This window comes from Mytilus galloprovincialis, chromosome 7 (assembly GCF_965363235.1).
Source record: "Mytilus galloprovincialis chromosome 7, xbMytGall1.hap1.1, whole genome shotgun sequence".
Lineage (NCBI taxonomy): Eukaryota > Metazoa > Mollusca > Bivalvia > Mytilida > Mytilidae > Mytilus > Mytilus galloprovincialis.
The window spans coordinates 41,756,578-41,775,398 of record NC_134844.1 but is presented as its reverse complement, the minus strand read 5'-3'; the positions used below and the strand labels follow the sequence as shown (position 1 = coordinate 41,775,398).

Here is an 18,821-nt window from a genome sequence, read left to right as displayed (position 1 = left end):
TGTGAACGTTCTGAGTTGGTGTTGTTTTCTTTTTTTTTTTTTTGTTGGTGGGGTGATGGGCGTCAAGTTGGTTACCTATTCCCTATTCCCTATTCGTTGCCTATTCGTTACCTATTCCCTATTCCCTATTCGTTACCTATTCGTTACCTATTCCCTATTCCCTATTCGTTACCTATTCGTTACCTATTCCCTATTCCCTATTCGTTGCCTATTCGTTACCTATTCCCTATTCCCTATTCGTTACCTATTCGTTACCTATTCCATATTCCCTATTCGTTACCTATTCGTTACTTATTTGATTTTTAATATCCTTCCCCCTTTTTAATTATGGCATGGAATAGTTTAATATGGCTGCCGTTACCATGGAAACGGCACAATTGTGAAAAAAATGAGCTTTTGGTTTTTGGTGAACTGTTTGGATATGCTTCAACTCAGAATCATCATATTTTAAAACAATGTAGGTGCCCACTATATACAGGTGTTGGATGATTTTGGCGATCATTGGAACTACTATGTTGCCATGGAAACTACACCAAAATTTTCAAAATTCTAAAAATGCTCAAAACTTCATGAAACTTCACAGTAATGATGAGCAACATTGGAGTTGGAATTTCCAAAATAGGTCTTGTTACCATGGAAACAATGCAAAAAGGTCAAAAATTTCAAAAATAAGAATTTTCCGCAAACTGGATGAAACTTTACAGGAATGGTAACTGGCATAGGCAGAGTTGGATTTTGAAGTTAGAATTTTCAAAATGGCCGCCGTAACCATGGAAACAGCAAAAATATCAAAAATTCAAAATGTTCAAACTTAATGAAACTTTGCAAAAATGTTACTAGACATCTGTAGATGCTCTCTTTGACTTTGGAATTGTCAAAATGGCTGTCGCTCACCTGGTAATAGGGGGAAGGGGTGCCTTCCGTTATTGCTAGCAATTACAAATCTAGTTGTTAATAGTCTTACATATGGTAATAGTTCTGAATTGGTTGAGGTAAAATGATCTTTTTATGACCTATTTATATGTGTTTGTGCTCAACCGATCCTTTTACTTCATGTTCGATACGCATTTGTTCCTTACTTGTTTTTTATACGTTCTACCTTTTAACTGCTTTATGTCCGTATGTTTGAAGATGGATCTTGGTTCGACGGGATGAAATCACCGTGTTAGCGCTTGCGTAAAAACGAAGATGTAGTATGATTACCAATGAGACAACACTCCACATTAGACCAAAATGACACAGAAATTATCAACTATAGTTCACTGTACGGCCTTCAACAATGAGCATAGCCTAAACCGTGTAGTCACCTATAAAAGGCCCAGACATGACAACCTCATACAATTCAAACAACAAAACTGACGGCCGTATTTCATATACAAAAAAATAAACGGAAATATGTTAATTTCAGGCTCTTGTCTAGGGACAGGCACATACTTACATAATGTGGTAGAGTTAAACATGTAAGCAGGGTGTACATCGTTTCGGAGCATGCTATTACCTTGTTTAATTCGTTCCATCACTCGCTTATAATTCGCTTATAATACGTGTATCTTACGTTGCACCTTTTAAAACATGATTTTCAATTGTTTTGTTGTCTCTGGTGGAAGATTTGGGCTCTTAGAGGTGATATAACTCTATAAGTGCATTTGTATCCGTTCCAGCGGTCGGATAATACCCTGTTAAATATTCGTTACTAATTCGCTTTTAAAAAGTTTGTTGTACGTTGCACCTTTTAGAAAAGGATTTCCAATTGTGTTCATATCTCTGGTGGTAATAATGTGTTCTTATAGATGAAATACCCCTATAAGCGCATATGTACTCGTTCCAGCGATCGGTTAATACCCTGTTACCTATTCGTTACCTATTCGTTACCTATTCACTTATAGTACGTTTGTTGTACGTTCCACCTTTTAGAAAAGGATTTTCAATTAAATTCATATTTCTGATGGTAACAATGTGTTCTTAGAGATGAAATTACCCCATTAGAGCGCATGTACCCGTTCCAGCGCTCGGTAAATAACCTGTTACCTATTCGTTATTTATTCGCTTTTAATGCGCGGGGTATACGGTGCACCTTGAAATAAATCGTTTTTTAATTGTGTTCAGGTCTCTGGTGGTAAGAATGTGTTCTTAGAGATGAAATTACCCTATTAGCGCGCATGTACCCGTTCCAGCGCTCGGTTAATACCCTGTTACCTATTCGTTACCTATTCGCTTATATTACATTTTTTTTATACGTTTCACCTGTTAAAAAAGGATTTTCAATTATGTCCATGTCTCAGGTGGTAACAATGTGTTCTTAGAGATGAAATGACCCCATTAGAGCGCATGTACCCGTTCCAGCGCTCGGTAAATAACCTATTACCTATTCGTTACCTATTCGCTTTTAATGCGCGGGGTATACGCTGCACCTTAAAATAAATCGTGTTTTAATTGTGTTCATGTCTGGTGGTAACAATGTGTTCTTAGAGATGAAATGACCCCATTAGAGCGCATGTACCCGTTCCAGCGCTCGGTAAATAACCTGTTACCTATTCGTTACTTATTCGCTTTTAATGCGCGGGGTATACGGTGCACCTTGAAATAAATCGTTTTTTAATTGTGTTCAGGTCTCTGGTGGTAAGAATGTGTTCTTAGAGATGAAATGACCCTATTAGCGCGCATGTACCCGTTCCAGCGCTCGGTTAATACCCTGTTACCTATTCGTTACCTATTCGTTACCTATTCGCTTATAATACATTTTTTTATACGTTTCACCTGTTAGAAAAGGATTTTCAATTATGTCCATGTCTCAGGTGGTAACAATGTGTTCTTAGAGATGAAATGACCCCATTAGAGCGCATGTACCCGTTCCAGCGCTCGGTAAATAACCTGTTACCTATTCGTTACCTATTCGCTTTTAATGCGCGGGGTATACGCTGCATCTTGAAATAAATCGTGTTTTAATTGTGTTCATGTCTGGTGGTAACAATGTGTTCTTAGAGATGAAATGACCCCATTAGAGCGCATGTACCCGTTCCAGCGCTCGGTAAATAACCTGTTACCTATTCGTTACTTATTCGCTTTTAATGCGCGGGGTATACGGTGCACCTTGAAATAAATCGTTTTTTAATTGTGTTCAGGTCTCTGGTGGTAAGAATGTGTTCTTAGAGATGAAATGACCCTATTAGCGCGCATGTTCCCGTTCCAGCGCTCGGTTAATACCCTGTTACCTATTCGTTACCTATTCGCTTATAATACATTTTTTTATACGTTGCACCTGTTAGAAAAGGATTTTCAATTATGTCCAGGTCTTAGGTGGTAACAATGTGTTCTTAGAGATGAAATGACCTCATTAGAGCGCATGTACCCGTTCCAGCGCTCGGTAAATAACCTACTACCTATTCGTTACCTATTCGCTTTTAATGCGCGGGGTATACGGTGCACCTTGAAATAAATCGTTTTTTAATTGTGTTCAGGTCTCTGGTAGTAAGAATGTGTTCTTAGAGATGAAATGACCCTATTAGCGCGCATGTACCCGTTCCAGCGCTCGGTTAATACCCTGTTATCCATTCGTTACCTATTCGTTACCTATTCGCTTTTAATGCGCGGGGTATACGGTGCACCTTGAAATAAATCGTTTTTTAATTGTGTTCAGGTCTCTGGTGGTAAGAATGTGTTCTTAGAGATGAAATTACCCTATTAGCGCGCATGTACCCGTTCCAGCGCTCGGTTAATACCCTGTCACCTATTCGTTACCTATTCGTTACCTATTCGCATATAATACATTTTTTTATACGTTTCAACTGTTAGAAAAGGATTTTCAATTATGTCCATGTCTCAGGTGGTAACAATGTGTTCTTAGAGATGAAATGACCCTATTAGCGCGCATGTACCCGTTCCAGCGCTCGGTTAATACCCTGTTACCTATTCGTTACCTATTCGCTTATAATACATTTTTTTATACGTTTCACCTGTTAGAAAAGGATTTTCAATTATGTCCATGTCTCAGGTGGTAACAATGTGTTCTTAGAGATGAAAATACCCTTTAAGCGCTCATGTACCCGTTCCACCAGAGACATGAACACAATTAAAAAACGATTTATTTCAAGGTGCAACGTATACCTCGTGCATTCAAAGCAAATAAGGAACGAATAAGAAGCAGGGTATTAACTGAGCGCTGGAACGAGTACATATGCGCTAATAGAGGTATTTCATCTAAAAGAACACATTATTACCACCAGAGATATGAACTGAATTAAAAATCCTTTTCTAAAAGATGCAACGTAGAACAAACGTAATATAGGTGAATAGGTAACGAATAGGTAAAAGGGTATTTATCGAGCGCTGGAACGGGTACATGCACGCTAATAGGGTCATTTCATCTCTAAGAACACATTGTTACCACCAGAGACATGGAGACAATTAAAAATCCTTTTCTAAAAGGTGCAACATACAACAAAAGTATTATAAGTGAATAGGTAACGAATAGGTAACGAATAGGTAACAGGGTATTCACCGAGCGCTGGAACGGGTACATGCGCGCTAATAGGGTAATTTCATCTCTAAGAACACATTGTTACCACAAGAGACATGGAGACAATTAAAAATCCTTTTCTAAAAGGTGCAACAGACAACAAACGTATTATAAGTGAATAGGTAACGAATAGGTAATAGGGTATTAACCGAGCGCTGGAACGGGTACATGCGCGTTAATAGGGTCATTTCATCTCTAAGAACACATTCTTACCACCAGAGACCTGAACACAATTAAAAAACGATTTATTTCAAGGTGCACCGTATACCCCGCGCATTAAAAGCGAATAGGTAACGAATAGGTAACAAGATTATTTACCGAGCACTGGAACGGGTACATGAGCGCTAATAGGGTAATTTCATCTCTAAGAACACATTGTTACCACCTGAGACATGGACATAATTGAAAATCCTTTTCTAACAGGTGAAACGTATAAAAATATTTATTATAAGCGAATAGGTAACGAATAGGTAACGAATGGATAACAGGGTATTAACCGAGCGCTGGAACGGGTACATGCGCGCTAATAGGGTCATTTCATCTCTAAGAACACATTCTTACCACCAGAGACCTGAACACAATTAAAAAACGATTTATTTCAAGGTGCACCGTATACCCCGCGCATTAAAAGCGAATAGGTAACGAATAGGTAACAGGTTATTTACCGAGCGCTGGAACGGGTACATGCGCTCTAATGGGGTCATTTCATCTCTAAGAACACATTGTTACCGTCTGAGACCTGGACATAATTGAAAATCCTTTTCTTACAGGTGAAACGTATAAAAAAATGTATTATAAGCGAATAGGTAACGAATAGGTAACGAATAGGTAACAGGGTATTAACCGAGCGCTGGAACGGGTACATGCGCGCTAATAGGGTTATTTCATCTCTAAGAACACATTCTTACCACCAGAGACCTGAACACAATTAAAAAACGATTTATTTCAAGGTGCACCGTATACCCCGCGCATTAAAAGCGAATAAGTAACGAATAGGTAACAGATTATTTACCGAGCGCTGGAACGGGTACATGCGCTCTAATGGGGTCATTTCATCTCTAAGAACACATTGTTACTACCAGACATGAACACAATTAAAACACGACTTATTTCAAGGTGCAGCGTATACCCCGCGCATTAAAAGCGAATAGGTAACGAATAGGTAACAGGTTATTTACCGAGCGCTGGAACGGGTACATGCGCTCTAATGGGGTAATTTCATCTCTAAGAACACATTGTTACCACCTGAGACATGGACATAATTGAAAATCCTTTTCTAACAGGTGAAACGTATAAAAAAATGTATTATAAGCGAATAGGTAACGAATAGGGTAACGAATAGGTAACAGGGTATTAACCGAGCGCTGGAACGGGTACATGCGCGCTAATAGGGTAATTTCATCTCTAAGAACACATTCTTACCACCAGAGACCTGAACACAATTAAAAAACGATTTATTTCAAGGTGCACCGTATACCCCGCGCATTAAAAGCGAATAAGTAACGAATAGGTAACAGGTTATTTGCCGAGCGCTGGAACGGGTACATGCGCTCTAATGGGGTCATTTCATCTCTAAGAACACATTGTTACCATCAGAAATATGAATTTAATTAAAAATCCTATTCTAAAAGGTGCAACGTACAACAAACGTACTATAAGTGAATAGGTAACGAATAGGTAACGAATAGGTAACAGGGTATTAACCGATCGCTGGAACGAGTACATATGCGCTTATAGGGGTATTTCATCTTTAAGAACACATTATTACCACCAGAGATATGAACACAATTGGAAATCCTTTTCTAAAAGGTGCAACGTACAACAAACTTTTTAAAAGCGAATTAGTAACGAATATTTAACAGGGTATTATCCGACCGCTGGAACGGATACAAATGCACTTATAGAGTTATATCACCTCTAAGAGCCCAAATCTTCCACCAGAGACAACAAAACAATTGAAAATCATGTTTTAAAAGGTGCAACGTAAGATACACGTATTATAAGCGAATTATAAGCGAGTGATGGAACGAATTAAACAAGGTAATAGCATGCTCCGAAACGATGTACACCCTGCTTACATGTTTAACTCTACCACATTATGTAAGTATGTGCCTGTCCCTAGACAAGAGCCTGAAATTAAGTAGTTATCTTTTGTTTTTGTGTTACATATTTCCGTTTATTTTTTTGTATATGAAATACGGCCGTCAGTTTTGTTGTTTGAATTGTATGAGGTTGTCATGTCTGGGCCTTTTATAGGTGACTACACGGTTTGGGCTATGCTCATTGTTGAAGGCCGTACAGTGAACTATAGTTGATAATTTCTGTGTCATTTTGGTCTAATGTGGAGTGTTGTCTCATTGGTAATCATACCACATCTTCGTTTTTACGCAAGCGCTAACACGGTGATTTCATCCCGTCGAACCAAGATCCATCTTCAAACATACGGACATAAAGCAGTTAAAAGGTAGAACGTATAAAAAAAACAAGTAAGGAACAAATGCGTATCGAACATGAAGTAAAAGGATCGGTTGAGCACAAACACATATAAATAGGTCATAAAAAGATCATTTTACCTCAACCAATTCAGAACTATTACCATATGTAAGACTATTAACAACTAGATTTGTAATTGCTAGCAATAACGGAAGGCACCCCTTCCCCCTATTACCAGGTGAGCGACAGCCATTTTGACAATTCCAAAGTCAAAGAGAGCATCTACAGATGTCTAGTAACATTTTTGCAAAGTTTCATTAAGTTTGAACATTTTGAATTTTTGATATTTTTGCTGTTTCCATGGTTATGGCGGCCATTTTGAAAATTCTAACTTCAAAATCCAACTCTGCCTATGCCAGTTACCATTCCTGTAAAGTTTCATCCAGTTTGCGGAAAATTCTTATTTTTGAAATTTTTGACCTTTTTGCATTGTTTCCATGGTAACAAGACCTATTTTGGAAATTCCAACTCCAATGTTGCTCATCATTACTGTGAAGTTTCATGAAGTTTTGAGCATTTTTAGAATTTTGAAAATTTTGGTGTAGTTTCCATGGCAACATAGTAGTTCCAATGATCGCCAAAATCATCCAACACCTGTATATAGTGGGCACCTACATTGTTTTAAAATATGATGATTCTGAGTTGAAGCATATCCAAACAGTTCACCAAAAACCAAAAGCTCATTTTTTTCACAATTGTGCCGTTTCCATGGTAACGGCAGCCATATTAAACTATTCCATGCCATAATTAAAAAGGGGGAAGGATATTAAAAATCAAATAAGTAACGAATAGGTAACGAATAGGGAATAGGGAATAGGTAACGAATAGGTAACGAATAGGGAATAGGGAATAGGTAACGAATAGGCAACGAATAGGGAATAGGGAATAGGTAACGAATAGGTAACGAATAGGGAATAGGGAATAGGTAACGAATAGGTAACGAATAGGGAATAGGGAATAGGTAACGAATAGGCAACGAATAGGGAATAGGGAATAGGTAACGAATAGGGAATAGGGAATAGGTAACCAACTTGACGCCCATGGTGGGGTGGGGGATAATTACAGAAACGCGTATCGTTTGAACAGAAATCGGTACGTTACGCTGAACGGCACCGATGCTAGTAACTATCAGCTCTGTGCACAAAGTAAAGCGTATCGTATTGGAAAGATTTAAATCATGATAAATTTTGAATGTGAAAATATGTAGTGTTTTAAACTTGAACTAAGGTTACAACTCCCTTGCTCGAAAAGACTATTATTCCTTTAAGCAATAGGCTCCACTTATATTTACACATAGAAGCTTTATGCTATTTACCGTTTCGAGCATTTCACTTAACAAATTATTCTGTGATTGTACCGTATTCTTAATCAAAATTTAATTTTCGATAGCTTGCTTTCATATTCGTAAGCTACTTATATATTTTATGTGATGTCATGTGACTTTAAAGTGTTAGTGCAGCGCAGTTTAATTAGCAGTTTTTCTGTGATTGAATGTCCCGTATTCTCAAAAACAAATATAATTCTTTTCGACCAATGCATAATCGTAAGCTATGATATCTTTGGTGAGTGCTACATTGTACATATATATATATATATATATATATATATATATATATAACTATATATATATATATATATATATATATATATATATATATATATATATATATATATATAGTTGAATATATTGTTAGTGAGTTTTTGTTTGCATTCTGTAAAATATCACAAGAAAATACCTATACCAAGTCAGGAATATAATCGTGACGTTAAATTGTGCTAAAATATTGTTATTATTCAATTTATAACTATATGGTATAGATTATTGATGCTCTAAATTATATAAGTAGATTTGTCATGACTTTTGGACAAACTATGTTGTAAACTATCCATCTAACTATTCCTAATACATTTATAGATTATTGGTATCAATATCCTGTTATTAAGAATGGAAATTGAGTTGCTCAATTCCACAAAGACCTGATATAATTTATTAGTCAGTACAAGTTAAAGATAAACACATTTAATAAGACAATTTATATCATAATGAAAATCTTATAATGTATTCTGGGACAAATAGCAGATGCGACATAGAGTTAATTAGTTTCTGGTTACCTGATGGTCAAGTATTGTACACACATAAGATTAATAATAATTAAATAATAATCTATACCATATAGTTATAAATTGAACAATAACAATATAAAACACAATTTTACGTCACGATAATATGACAGTTGTTATCCATTCGTTTGATGTGTTTTTGGCTTTTTCTTTTGTCATTTGGTAAGGGACTTTCCGTTTTGAATTTTCCTGGGAGGTTTTTTTTTTTTTTTTTGGTTTTTTATTATTTTACTTTTTTTCATAGTTGAGTGACATGTTCACTTAAGGAAGAAGAAACTTTACTGTGCCTTTGTCGACTTTGAAAAGGCGTTTGATTTTATACAAAGAAATTTTTTATTATTTAAACTTTTAGAGAATAATATAAATGGCAAATTTTTCCGTATTATACAAAATATGTACGAAAATGTGAAATCACGCATTATATTTAATGGTGAGAAATCAGAGTTATTTACTTGTGAAATGGGTGTAAGACAGGGAGAAAATCTTTCCCCTGCTCTGTTTGCAATATTTTTTAAAGACCCGAAAATATATTTGTGAACAAGCTACAAAAGCATTGATGTATGATATTTTAAAAAAGTGTAGACAAAACAGTTTGACTATAGAATGTCAGTTAGACATGTTTGATAAGATAGTTTTACCTATTCTTCTTTATGGTTCGGAAATTTGGGGATTTGAAAATTTTGATTTGATAGAACGTGTACATTTAAAATTTTGTAAGCTTGTTCTACATTTAAAACAGAGTACACCTAGCTGTATTGTTTATGCGGAATTGGGTAGATATCCTGTAATTGTTAATGCCAAAGTTCGTATGGTTAGTTTCTTATGTAGATTACTATGTTATATAAACTATTGTATATTAATTTTCATAACTATGGTCTTAACTGTAAATGGGTATCATTTGTAAAAAATGTTTTGGATACCTGTGGAATGTCAAATATCTGGTTGAACCAAATGTTAGATAAATGGGTAATTAAAAATATTGAGTTGAAACTTAAAGACCAGTTTTTGCAGAACTGCCTAAGCGAAATTAACACTACTCCTAAATGCTTATGTTATAGAATTTTTAAAACTGATATTAAATTAGAAAGCTATTTTTCCAAATTGTCAATATATAATCCATTTATATTGTGTAAATTTAGATGTGGAAGTCACAGATTACCTAACGAGACGGGAAGGTGGAATAACATATCAAGAAATGATAGGTTGTGCCATCTTTAAGAATCAAGAGACGTAGGTGATGAATATCATTATGTTTTGTCATGTAATGCTCAAAATCAAGAAAGAAAGAGATTGTTACCATACTATTGTACTCTTCGTCCAAATATTTATAAATATCAACAATTGATGAGCTCTAATAATTATATTGTTCTTGAAAAACTTTGTAGATTTATAAAAATTATAAATGTGAGGGTCACTCCTCCTGGTTAGTTTGTAATTTAATGTTTATGTTTGTATTGTTCACATGTGCTTCAATATTTAAATGTAATTGTTTATATATTCTCTGTAACTATGTAATTTGTAGTTTATGAGAAATAAAATTCATTCATTCATTCATACTTTATTACCATTCGTATTATTTTAGTTATAGGAATGAGAAAACGCCCTATAGATGACTACCACGTGGTCTATATCACTGCTTAGAAACTTTTAGTACGACCCCAGACTAATGGTACTGGCAAGAACATAAGAATAATGTTTTGTTTGTTCTCTTTTCTGTTTTATCCGCTGCGCAATTTTTACATTTTTTTTTTTTTTTTTTTTTTTTTTTTGATTCTCTAACAGTTAGGCATCGATCTTAACTGAAGAGACATTTATTGTGGAAATCCACATATGGCGCATAACAACTGATACCGTTGGTGTTATTGGACATCTTTAGACATGCTAATATGTTTACATTTTGTGGCTGTCCCAAATAAGGAATGTCACGTGAGGAGCATGGTGACTATCTCGCCATATTATAGTCTTATGAAAATGTGAACTGTTCGTCAAAGCTATTTCAAATAGTCACTATTTGGACGTTTTGCCACTATTACTAATTTTGAGGCATGAGAATTCAGTGAATACCTTGTCATACGGGTTTGATGGATACGGATTCTTTCATTTCAGAATATGATAAGAAATGGTATAATTTTGAAAAGACAACACCAAATGACGTATATATATGTTTGCAATACGTTAGTGTTTTATCACAAAAAAATAAGCTTTCTTATTTGTATATTATTTACACGAATAATTCAGTGGTTCTCTCGAATATTTTAACATATATATTCCTTCATAATACGTATCGATTGTGACAAGTACATTAATTGAAGTTATAAAGACTACAATGTAAGTTGTAGTCACTCGATATTGGTAAACTTGTTTGGTTGATAAACATGTTTTAAAGTTACAGTTCTCCGAGAATTTCATTAAGGAATATCTCATGTTATATGAATTATTCGAGCTATTCTTAAGAATTGAATGTTTCTTTTTGTAACTTCATTGGGGTGTAAAAGCGTTGACCGAAGTACATTTTGTATGAAGCGCGGAAGCGCTTCTAAAAATGTGCACACGGTCAACGCTTTTACAACCCTATGAAGTTGCAAAAAGAAGCATTCAATGCTTATAATTACATTTTTAGCTAAGGTCAGGAAAACACAAATTTTCTATTATTTTTTAAATTTAATTCACATGTGCACTTTATTGTGGGAACACGTGTTATCATGAATGATAAGTTTTATTGGGTAATGCATTTGCTGAAGGAATAACACGTAATGAGTAGTTAGCCAATCAGAATAACATATTATAATGAAACATTCATCTAATGTAATTATTCGAGAATGCATATATCTCGTCATTCAGATAAATCAGAAAAGCAAAATTTTAGTCTTCATAGTAGCCATGGCTGGTCAGGGGCGGATCCAGCCATTTTAAAAAAGGGGTCCTAACCCGGACGAAAGAGGGGGTTCCAACTATATGTCCCCATTCAAATGCATTGATCGTCTAAAAAAGGGGGTTCCAACCCCCGGAACCCTCCTGGATCCACCACTGCTGGTAGCAAATTAGCAATTAAATCGGAACATAGTAACAATTGTTTATTGAGTAAACTTTTTCTGTCAAGTTTGATTCAATTTACTACAGGAATTGGACTATAGATGCAAATATGTACGACGGAAGACACAAGATTAATACGGCCAGTGATCATAAGAGACGCCCGGAAAAGCCACATCACTGTGGCTAAGTATCCGCAACATACATATTTTAAAATGCAGATGTCGAATTGTTACATATAATGCATATGTTGAATTCATTAACATTTGATATTTATTTTTGAAATGATTTCTGGTTAATGAAAGATAACTCAATTTTAACCATTTTACATTGATTGCATTTTTCATCGTCCATTTCAAAATTATCCATTATACTTCAATTTAAGAGAAATGTATCCCGGCGTCAAGTAAACATTAAACATATTACAGTGTATATTTCAATTTCTCAACTTAACTATGAGGCGCCGTTTTACTATTTATTCACGATTTTCTGATATCAAAAATTATAATTCTTGATATCAAAAAATCGAATTCCTGATATCAAAAATTCTATTTTTTGATATCAAAAAATGTAGACTATTTTCTGATATCAAAAAAAGGATTTTTTGATATCAATAAATGATTTTTTGATATCAGGAATTCGATTTTTTGATATCAAGAATTCGATTTTTTGATATCACAAAATATTTATATTTTTTCATATCAATAAATTGATTTTCTGATATCAATAAATGATTTTCTGATATCAAAAATTCGATTTCTTGATATCATAAAATGATTTTTTGATATCAAGAAATATGCTTCATTTTTTGATATCAGAAAATAAGAAAAATTAATGACGGCTCCCCTTACGTGCACATGCGTACATTAACTTCAATGCGGGACTGTTACTGAAAGAAATGGCGGCACTTTCAAGCATGGTGAGTGCCGCTCTGTCAGTAATAAATGACGAAAAAGACAAACTAAAAGCAGATTCAAGCAGTGACTGTGGCGACTATAAACAAGAATCATTGTATAAAAATACAATGACTATCTTCAAACCAAGAAGAACAGGTAATGAGGTTTTGTACGGTCATAACGACTATAAAATGAAAAAAATAATTAAGTAGCTTAACTATGTATTTAATAAACGCAAGTGAAACCTCTCCAAAAGAGACCAAAATGACACAGGAATGAACAAGTATTAAAAGTCACTGCACGTCCTTCAACAGTTAGCAAAGTACATACTGCATAGTCGGCTCTCCCGGAAAAGGGGGGGGGGGTACCTATCCTTTAAGTGGTACGAGTGTGCCGCAAAACTGGGTAGCTAGTATGCCCTGATGGTTAGAACAGGGTCCCTTTTTATGTCCTAATGGTTAGAACAGGGTATCTTTATCATGTTCTACTGGTTAAAACAGGGTTGCTTTTTCATGATCTGCTGTAGTCCAAATAATTATGACATCTTGAAACTCAATGAAAGGCAATACACCTTATCGCTATTTGTCCGCCATTACTGAATAAAACACAGTTTCCCTTAAAATTTTGACGTCATAAAACAAAAATGGCCGGCAGAGTAGGCTAATAGCGATAAGGTGTATTATATTTTTACTTTAGGCCTTATATTGATGCAGGAAGGTGTCATAGCAAAAAATTTAAAATAGCCTTCCAAGACGTTATAATTAGCTAGTCCAGAATCGGGTCTAGAACAGCATTTATTTTATAAGTTCTAGAACAGGGTCTACATTTTTTTACGTGTCTAGAACAGGGTGTTATTCAATATTTCTGATTAGAACAGGGTATGTTTTCCAATGTTGTTTGGTTAGAACAGGGTATGATTTGGCAAGTGCTCAGTGTTGGCATAGTTATACCCAAAAGGATAGTCAGAAACCCCCCTTTTCCTTGTTTTGTGTCTACAAACATTGACAAACACCCTTTAGTTACCAAAATATTGTAGAGATACATAAAATAAAAAAAGAAGGGTGATTTGAAATACCAAAGATGTATGTTTATAACTTGTGATTGTTTGACTGCAACGTAGGACTAACAGTCAAATTCAAGGGAATATTTTTTTGGTCTATACTTAAAAGATAAATGTATTGTATTTTAAGCTCCGACGGCATCAATTGGAGATTTGATGGTTGCAAATTAAGTTTACTGGCCACGCGTTAGTGGAGACAGTAAACGGGTATTTGCGACCATCAAATCCCAAATTGATGCCGTTGGAGCTTAAAATACAATATTGTTATCTCCATTCTAATGAAACTGACAGAAAACAACGCTAAAACATGTATTAAAATCTGTCATATGCCGTCTGGGCTTGCGCGTACGTCCCATAGCATCAATTGTCAATTGATGCCATGAAAGAAAGTGGCATTATCCAATCAAAATAAACATTACAATCGTTGTTGCATTAGAATTCATATTCAACCCAACTTGACTACTAGAACATAGATGCCAACCATTACGATTTTTCCGTAGTTTTTCCGATTTTGCGATACAAACTACGCTATTACGGTCAAAGTCGAATAGTTACGGATTCCCAATCATCGCCGTTCAATTTTGTAAATCGCGGATTTTTATCATTACCTTTCCGTCCTGGTCCGGTATTTAGAAAACGACAATGTAATGTTTCCGGTTTCTCGGGAGTTATCAACCTATTGATGGGAACTAACTGACTTCCGAAGATTAAAACTTGCATTTTATGAAGTAGCTTTCCCCCTTTCTCTACTTCTCCTTGACAAAACGAAAATGTACGAGTCGAGAACGTCTGAACAATTAATGAATGGAATTCATACTACAGACAACATGTTGAACGACAATTTTTAGTGCACATCATTTTGCAACCACTCGTCAGTAATTTTTATTGGTAAATGCAAGTTTTTGAATGATTACTGAAAACTTTTCAAAAATACGGAAAATTTGATTGTTTGTTACTGATTGTCTCAAAAGGGGTTGGCATCTATGCTAGAATTTGGTGGTATTAGTATTACATAAGTACACTTTGATTTAAAGTCTTTTTCATAAAAAAATAAACCAGTAATATCTTTTATAAGAGATTCTGAGGTAGTAATATCAGAAAATTTTCAAATATTTAAGATAAATTTTTGGAAAAATTTCTTCAATTAAAAGACTTCTTTTTAAGTGGCAGTCAAGCCAAGTACTGGCATAATAAATAATTCTATTTCCTTACAGAATCAACAAAGAGAAAAAGACTTAGAGGGAGACCCTCTGACAAAGTAGAGATTATGCTTTTTCTGTTAAATAAGCAAAGGGAGAATATGCCATCTGCAACCAAGCAGAAAAAACTCAAGCTAATTGGACTTGGTATTGAAAAATCTACAACAGCCCTTTATAAGAGCATTAAAAACTAAACTTTTATCAATTTGCTTGCTATGATTCTTTGGTTGTTTCCAAAAAAAGGTAGGCAAATGTGTTTATATATATACTGAGTTTTGATTGAAAAATAAATATTGAGTTTGACATGAAATGAAGTTAGTGTTTATTGTCCAATCAAATTCTGGTATAAAGGAAACAAACTGAAACAGGCTACCTTCTTGTTGTTTAGAAACATCCAAACAAATATAGCAAGCCAAGTCGAACAAAGGTTTCCTTTGCATGCTTTTATAAAAGAGCTGTAACACTTACTGTTATCTGCATTTTGTTTGAAATTTAGATACTTGTTAGAAGTTTTAAATAGATTTGTGATAATACTGATATGTGTAATTTGCATGAATTTCCCCAATCTTTAGATATTCATTAACATTAAATGATAGAAAATAAGGATAATGCATCTGTAACTACAAAAAAAAGTGTTGTCTAACTAATACACAAATTAAGTTGTTTTTTTAAATTAATTAGCATGATAGTCTCAGTGAGTCTTTGAAAAAAAACAATTGATCGATAAGGCCTGGTACAAGTACATTGAATTTTAATATACAAATATGTTTTTAAAATCGACAATGCAACTTGTAGTTGCCATTTTAGTTTTAAATTTTAGTCTGTTCAGTTTTAACAAAAACTATGAAAAAAATGGCACTTTATATATATATAAAATTTATGTTGTGTACGAGTTGTAATGTTGTAAAAATTGTAATTTGTACAGATTTTTTGTACAAGTTATCAGTGTTTTATTAACTGCCAATTGCAAATGGATGATGCAAGCACACAGTCTTATGTTTTGTATTTTTATAACTTTGTTGTCAGGGCCATATAGTTTTACCCTTGTCCATCATTCCTCAACAAACCATTATACAGGCTTTTTTTCTTATTAATTCCTTTAGATATTGGACTGAACATACTTTTTTTTTAATCCTGTAGATTTTGAGCAGATTTATTATAAATTTAAGACTACCATCATGTTTGTGTCCAAATGTGTTGTTGAAGTTGCATTTGTTTTTTTTTTTAGTTTTGAGACGGGGGGGGGGGGGGGGGGGGGGGGGGGGGGGGGGGGGGGGATGGAGGATTTCATTTCGACTCATATTTTCCTGATTACATGATACAGTCCAATACTAAGCATTTAAACACAAAAACATAAGAAGAACACCAAAAGACTTTTTATTGATATGATTTTGGTATAAGGAGAGAAAAAAATCAAACCATTCAGGTCAGGTGTCCTTACAAAATGTATTTCCAGTATGAGGACAAAGAGAATAACACTAAATGTTAGGTTGAAGTATGAAAATTTGAATTTAAGATATTTAACTGATAAACTTTTATAACCTCACAAAGGTGCAAAAAGGTATTTAAAAAAACTTATAATTTGTACTAAACCATGTACAAATTTGAATTTGCACAAACTTGCATATTGTACACAACATATATTAGGCAGAAAGAAAAAAAATCTGAGTTTCTGGAAACCCGACCCACCCCATTCTTTTAGCCCAGACCCTAATTTTTTATTGGATCTTTAAAAATAAAAATGGTATGAACGAACCCAGTTTTTGACACAGGCTTCTGTTAATCGACATAATAATTTATCTAACTTGCTTCTACTGGCATAGAAAGCTAGTAACACATTTTATAATGTCTAAAGGTATTCCAAATTCTAAGGTTAAAATCCAAGAAATTTGCACAGCAGGTGCTTCAAAAACATCGTAAATGGCTGACTTCCAGTATTTGAAACTAATTGCAGAATCAGACTTGGAACAACCATGATAATTTTCTGGATTTCGTTTACAATGTAAAATTTTATTTTTTTTCGACCTATCGACCCTATTTTTCAAAATGATGTTACTGGAAACACAGATTTTTTTTTAAGGCCTTATCAGTTTGTAAAGTAAACCAAAATGTGCAAAGAAACAATCCTTTTTTACAGGTTGCCTAGAAAATGTGAGTATGCATGGTGATGGTATATAAGTGTGGGAATGAGCTTCTTAAATCTATAGTTAAACTTGCTAAATAAAATCCCATTAGTTAAATCTTGAATTTTTTGTTTGCAATAGCATCATGTTTATTTGAGAGGGGGCAGTGTATTACACTGCATAAACTCTCCTCTTTTAGAAGCAGAAAAATGCAATTTTCTGTCTGGTGAATGAGCTACATTTTTTATTATTATGGAAATATAATTTTATCATTTTCTCCAGATACATAATTTTTTTACATAAATTTTTTTTGCCTTACCTTAAAAATGAGGAAGAAAATTGGTTGTAGCCAAATTGTTTTAAAGAAGTTGTTACAAAAATTAAATAATAAGTGAAATTTTGCAACAATGCATTTTTGAAAACACAAACTAACAATTTATAACACTAAACTTTTGCAAACTGGTAAAGGAATGCACATTGAGCCTACATTTTTTTGTAATCTGTGATAAATTTCACAAAAAAATCTTGCAACCCAGCTTAATGATAAGTCATGAACAAAGCAATATACATATGATCAGCTTTAGTCTATTCATAAGAATTTTTGTCAAATTGTAATCATATAGTCTTTTAAATATTCACATTATGTATAAAAAGTAAGGCAAATTATTGCCTTTTTGTATTATTCCCTTTGAATACAAAAACATATTTTTGTAGGGTTTTGTTTAGAAAGGGCTTTACTATATTCATTGTACAGAGGTGATTCCATGTTAAATCAATATTCATGGTATCAAATTAGTTGTAGTCAATATTATAGCATATATTATATCTTATTTATAATCCTGTACTAGTGCATTGTATTCCTAATTTTCTTCAGGGCAAATTATAAATGAAATGAGTTTTTATGTAGCTGAATGTGAAGTTTACATTGTTTGCATAGTATCTTGATGGCATTTAATTTGTCGCTCTTCAATTTGATCCACATTCTCATAATGCTCTATAATAATTTTAAAAGCTTGTAATCAAATTTAAAACAAAAAGTCAATTTTATGATTTACAGTGCAGGGACTAAAACTTCAACAGCATTTCATGCATATTTTAGACCAGACACCAGTCTAATTATCAATCAATGATTTAAGAGTTGTGTCCCTTGGAAATATTAGCTATATTGAAAATTGCATTGTAAGCACTCTCACTTGTACAATTTTACAAAGATTTTTTATCAAAATTGTATGAAACTTAACATCAGCAATGTCTTGGATAAGTGTTAAAAAATCAGTGTCGATCAAATATTTTTACATAAGAAATGCAATTATTGAGGACTTTAATTTTGAAAGGAAAAATGATTTTGTGCACATTAGAAAAACCATTGCTTGTACATAATAA

General features: G+C 33.9%; 1 protein-coding gene across 2 annotated transcripts in view; it reads left to right on the top strand.

The window, feature by feature from the left end:
- The first annotated feature begins 16,606 nt into the window (after positions 1 to 16,606).
- Positions 16,607 to 18,821, top strand: part of LOC143083024 (uncharacterized) — a 29,848-nt gene continuing 27,633 nt past the window's right edge. For both annotated transcript variants that reach the window (XM_076259139.1, XM_076259137.1), the window contains exon 1: positions 16,607 to 17,466. In XM_076259139.1, the coding sequence (XP_076115254.1) occupies positions 17,424 to 17,466 (43 nt within the window). In that variant the 5' untranslated portion in view covers positions 16,607 to 17,423. The remainder of the gene's footprint in view (positions 17,467 to 18,821) is intronic.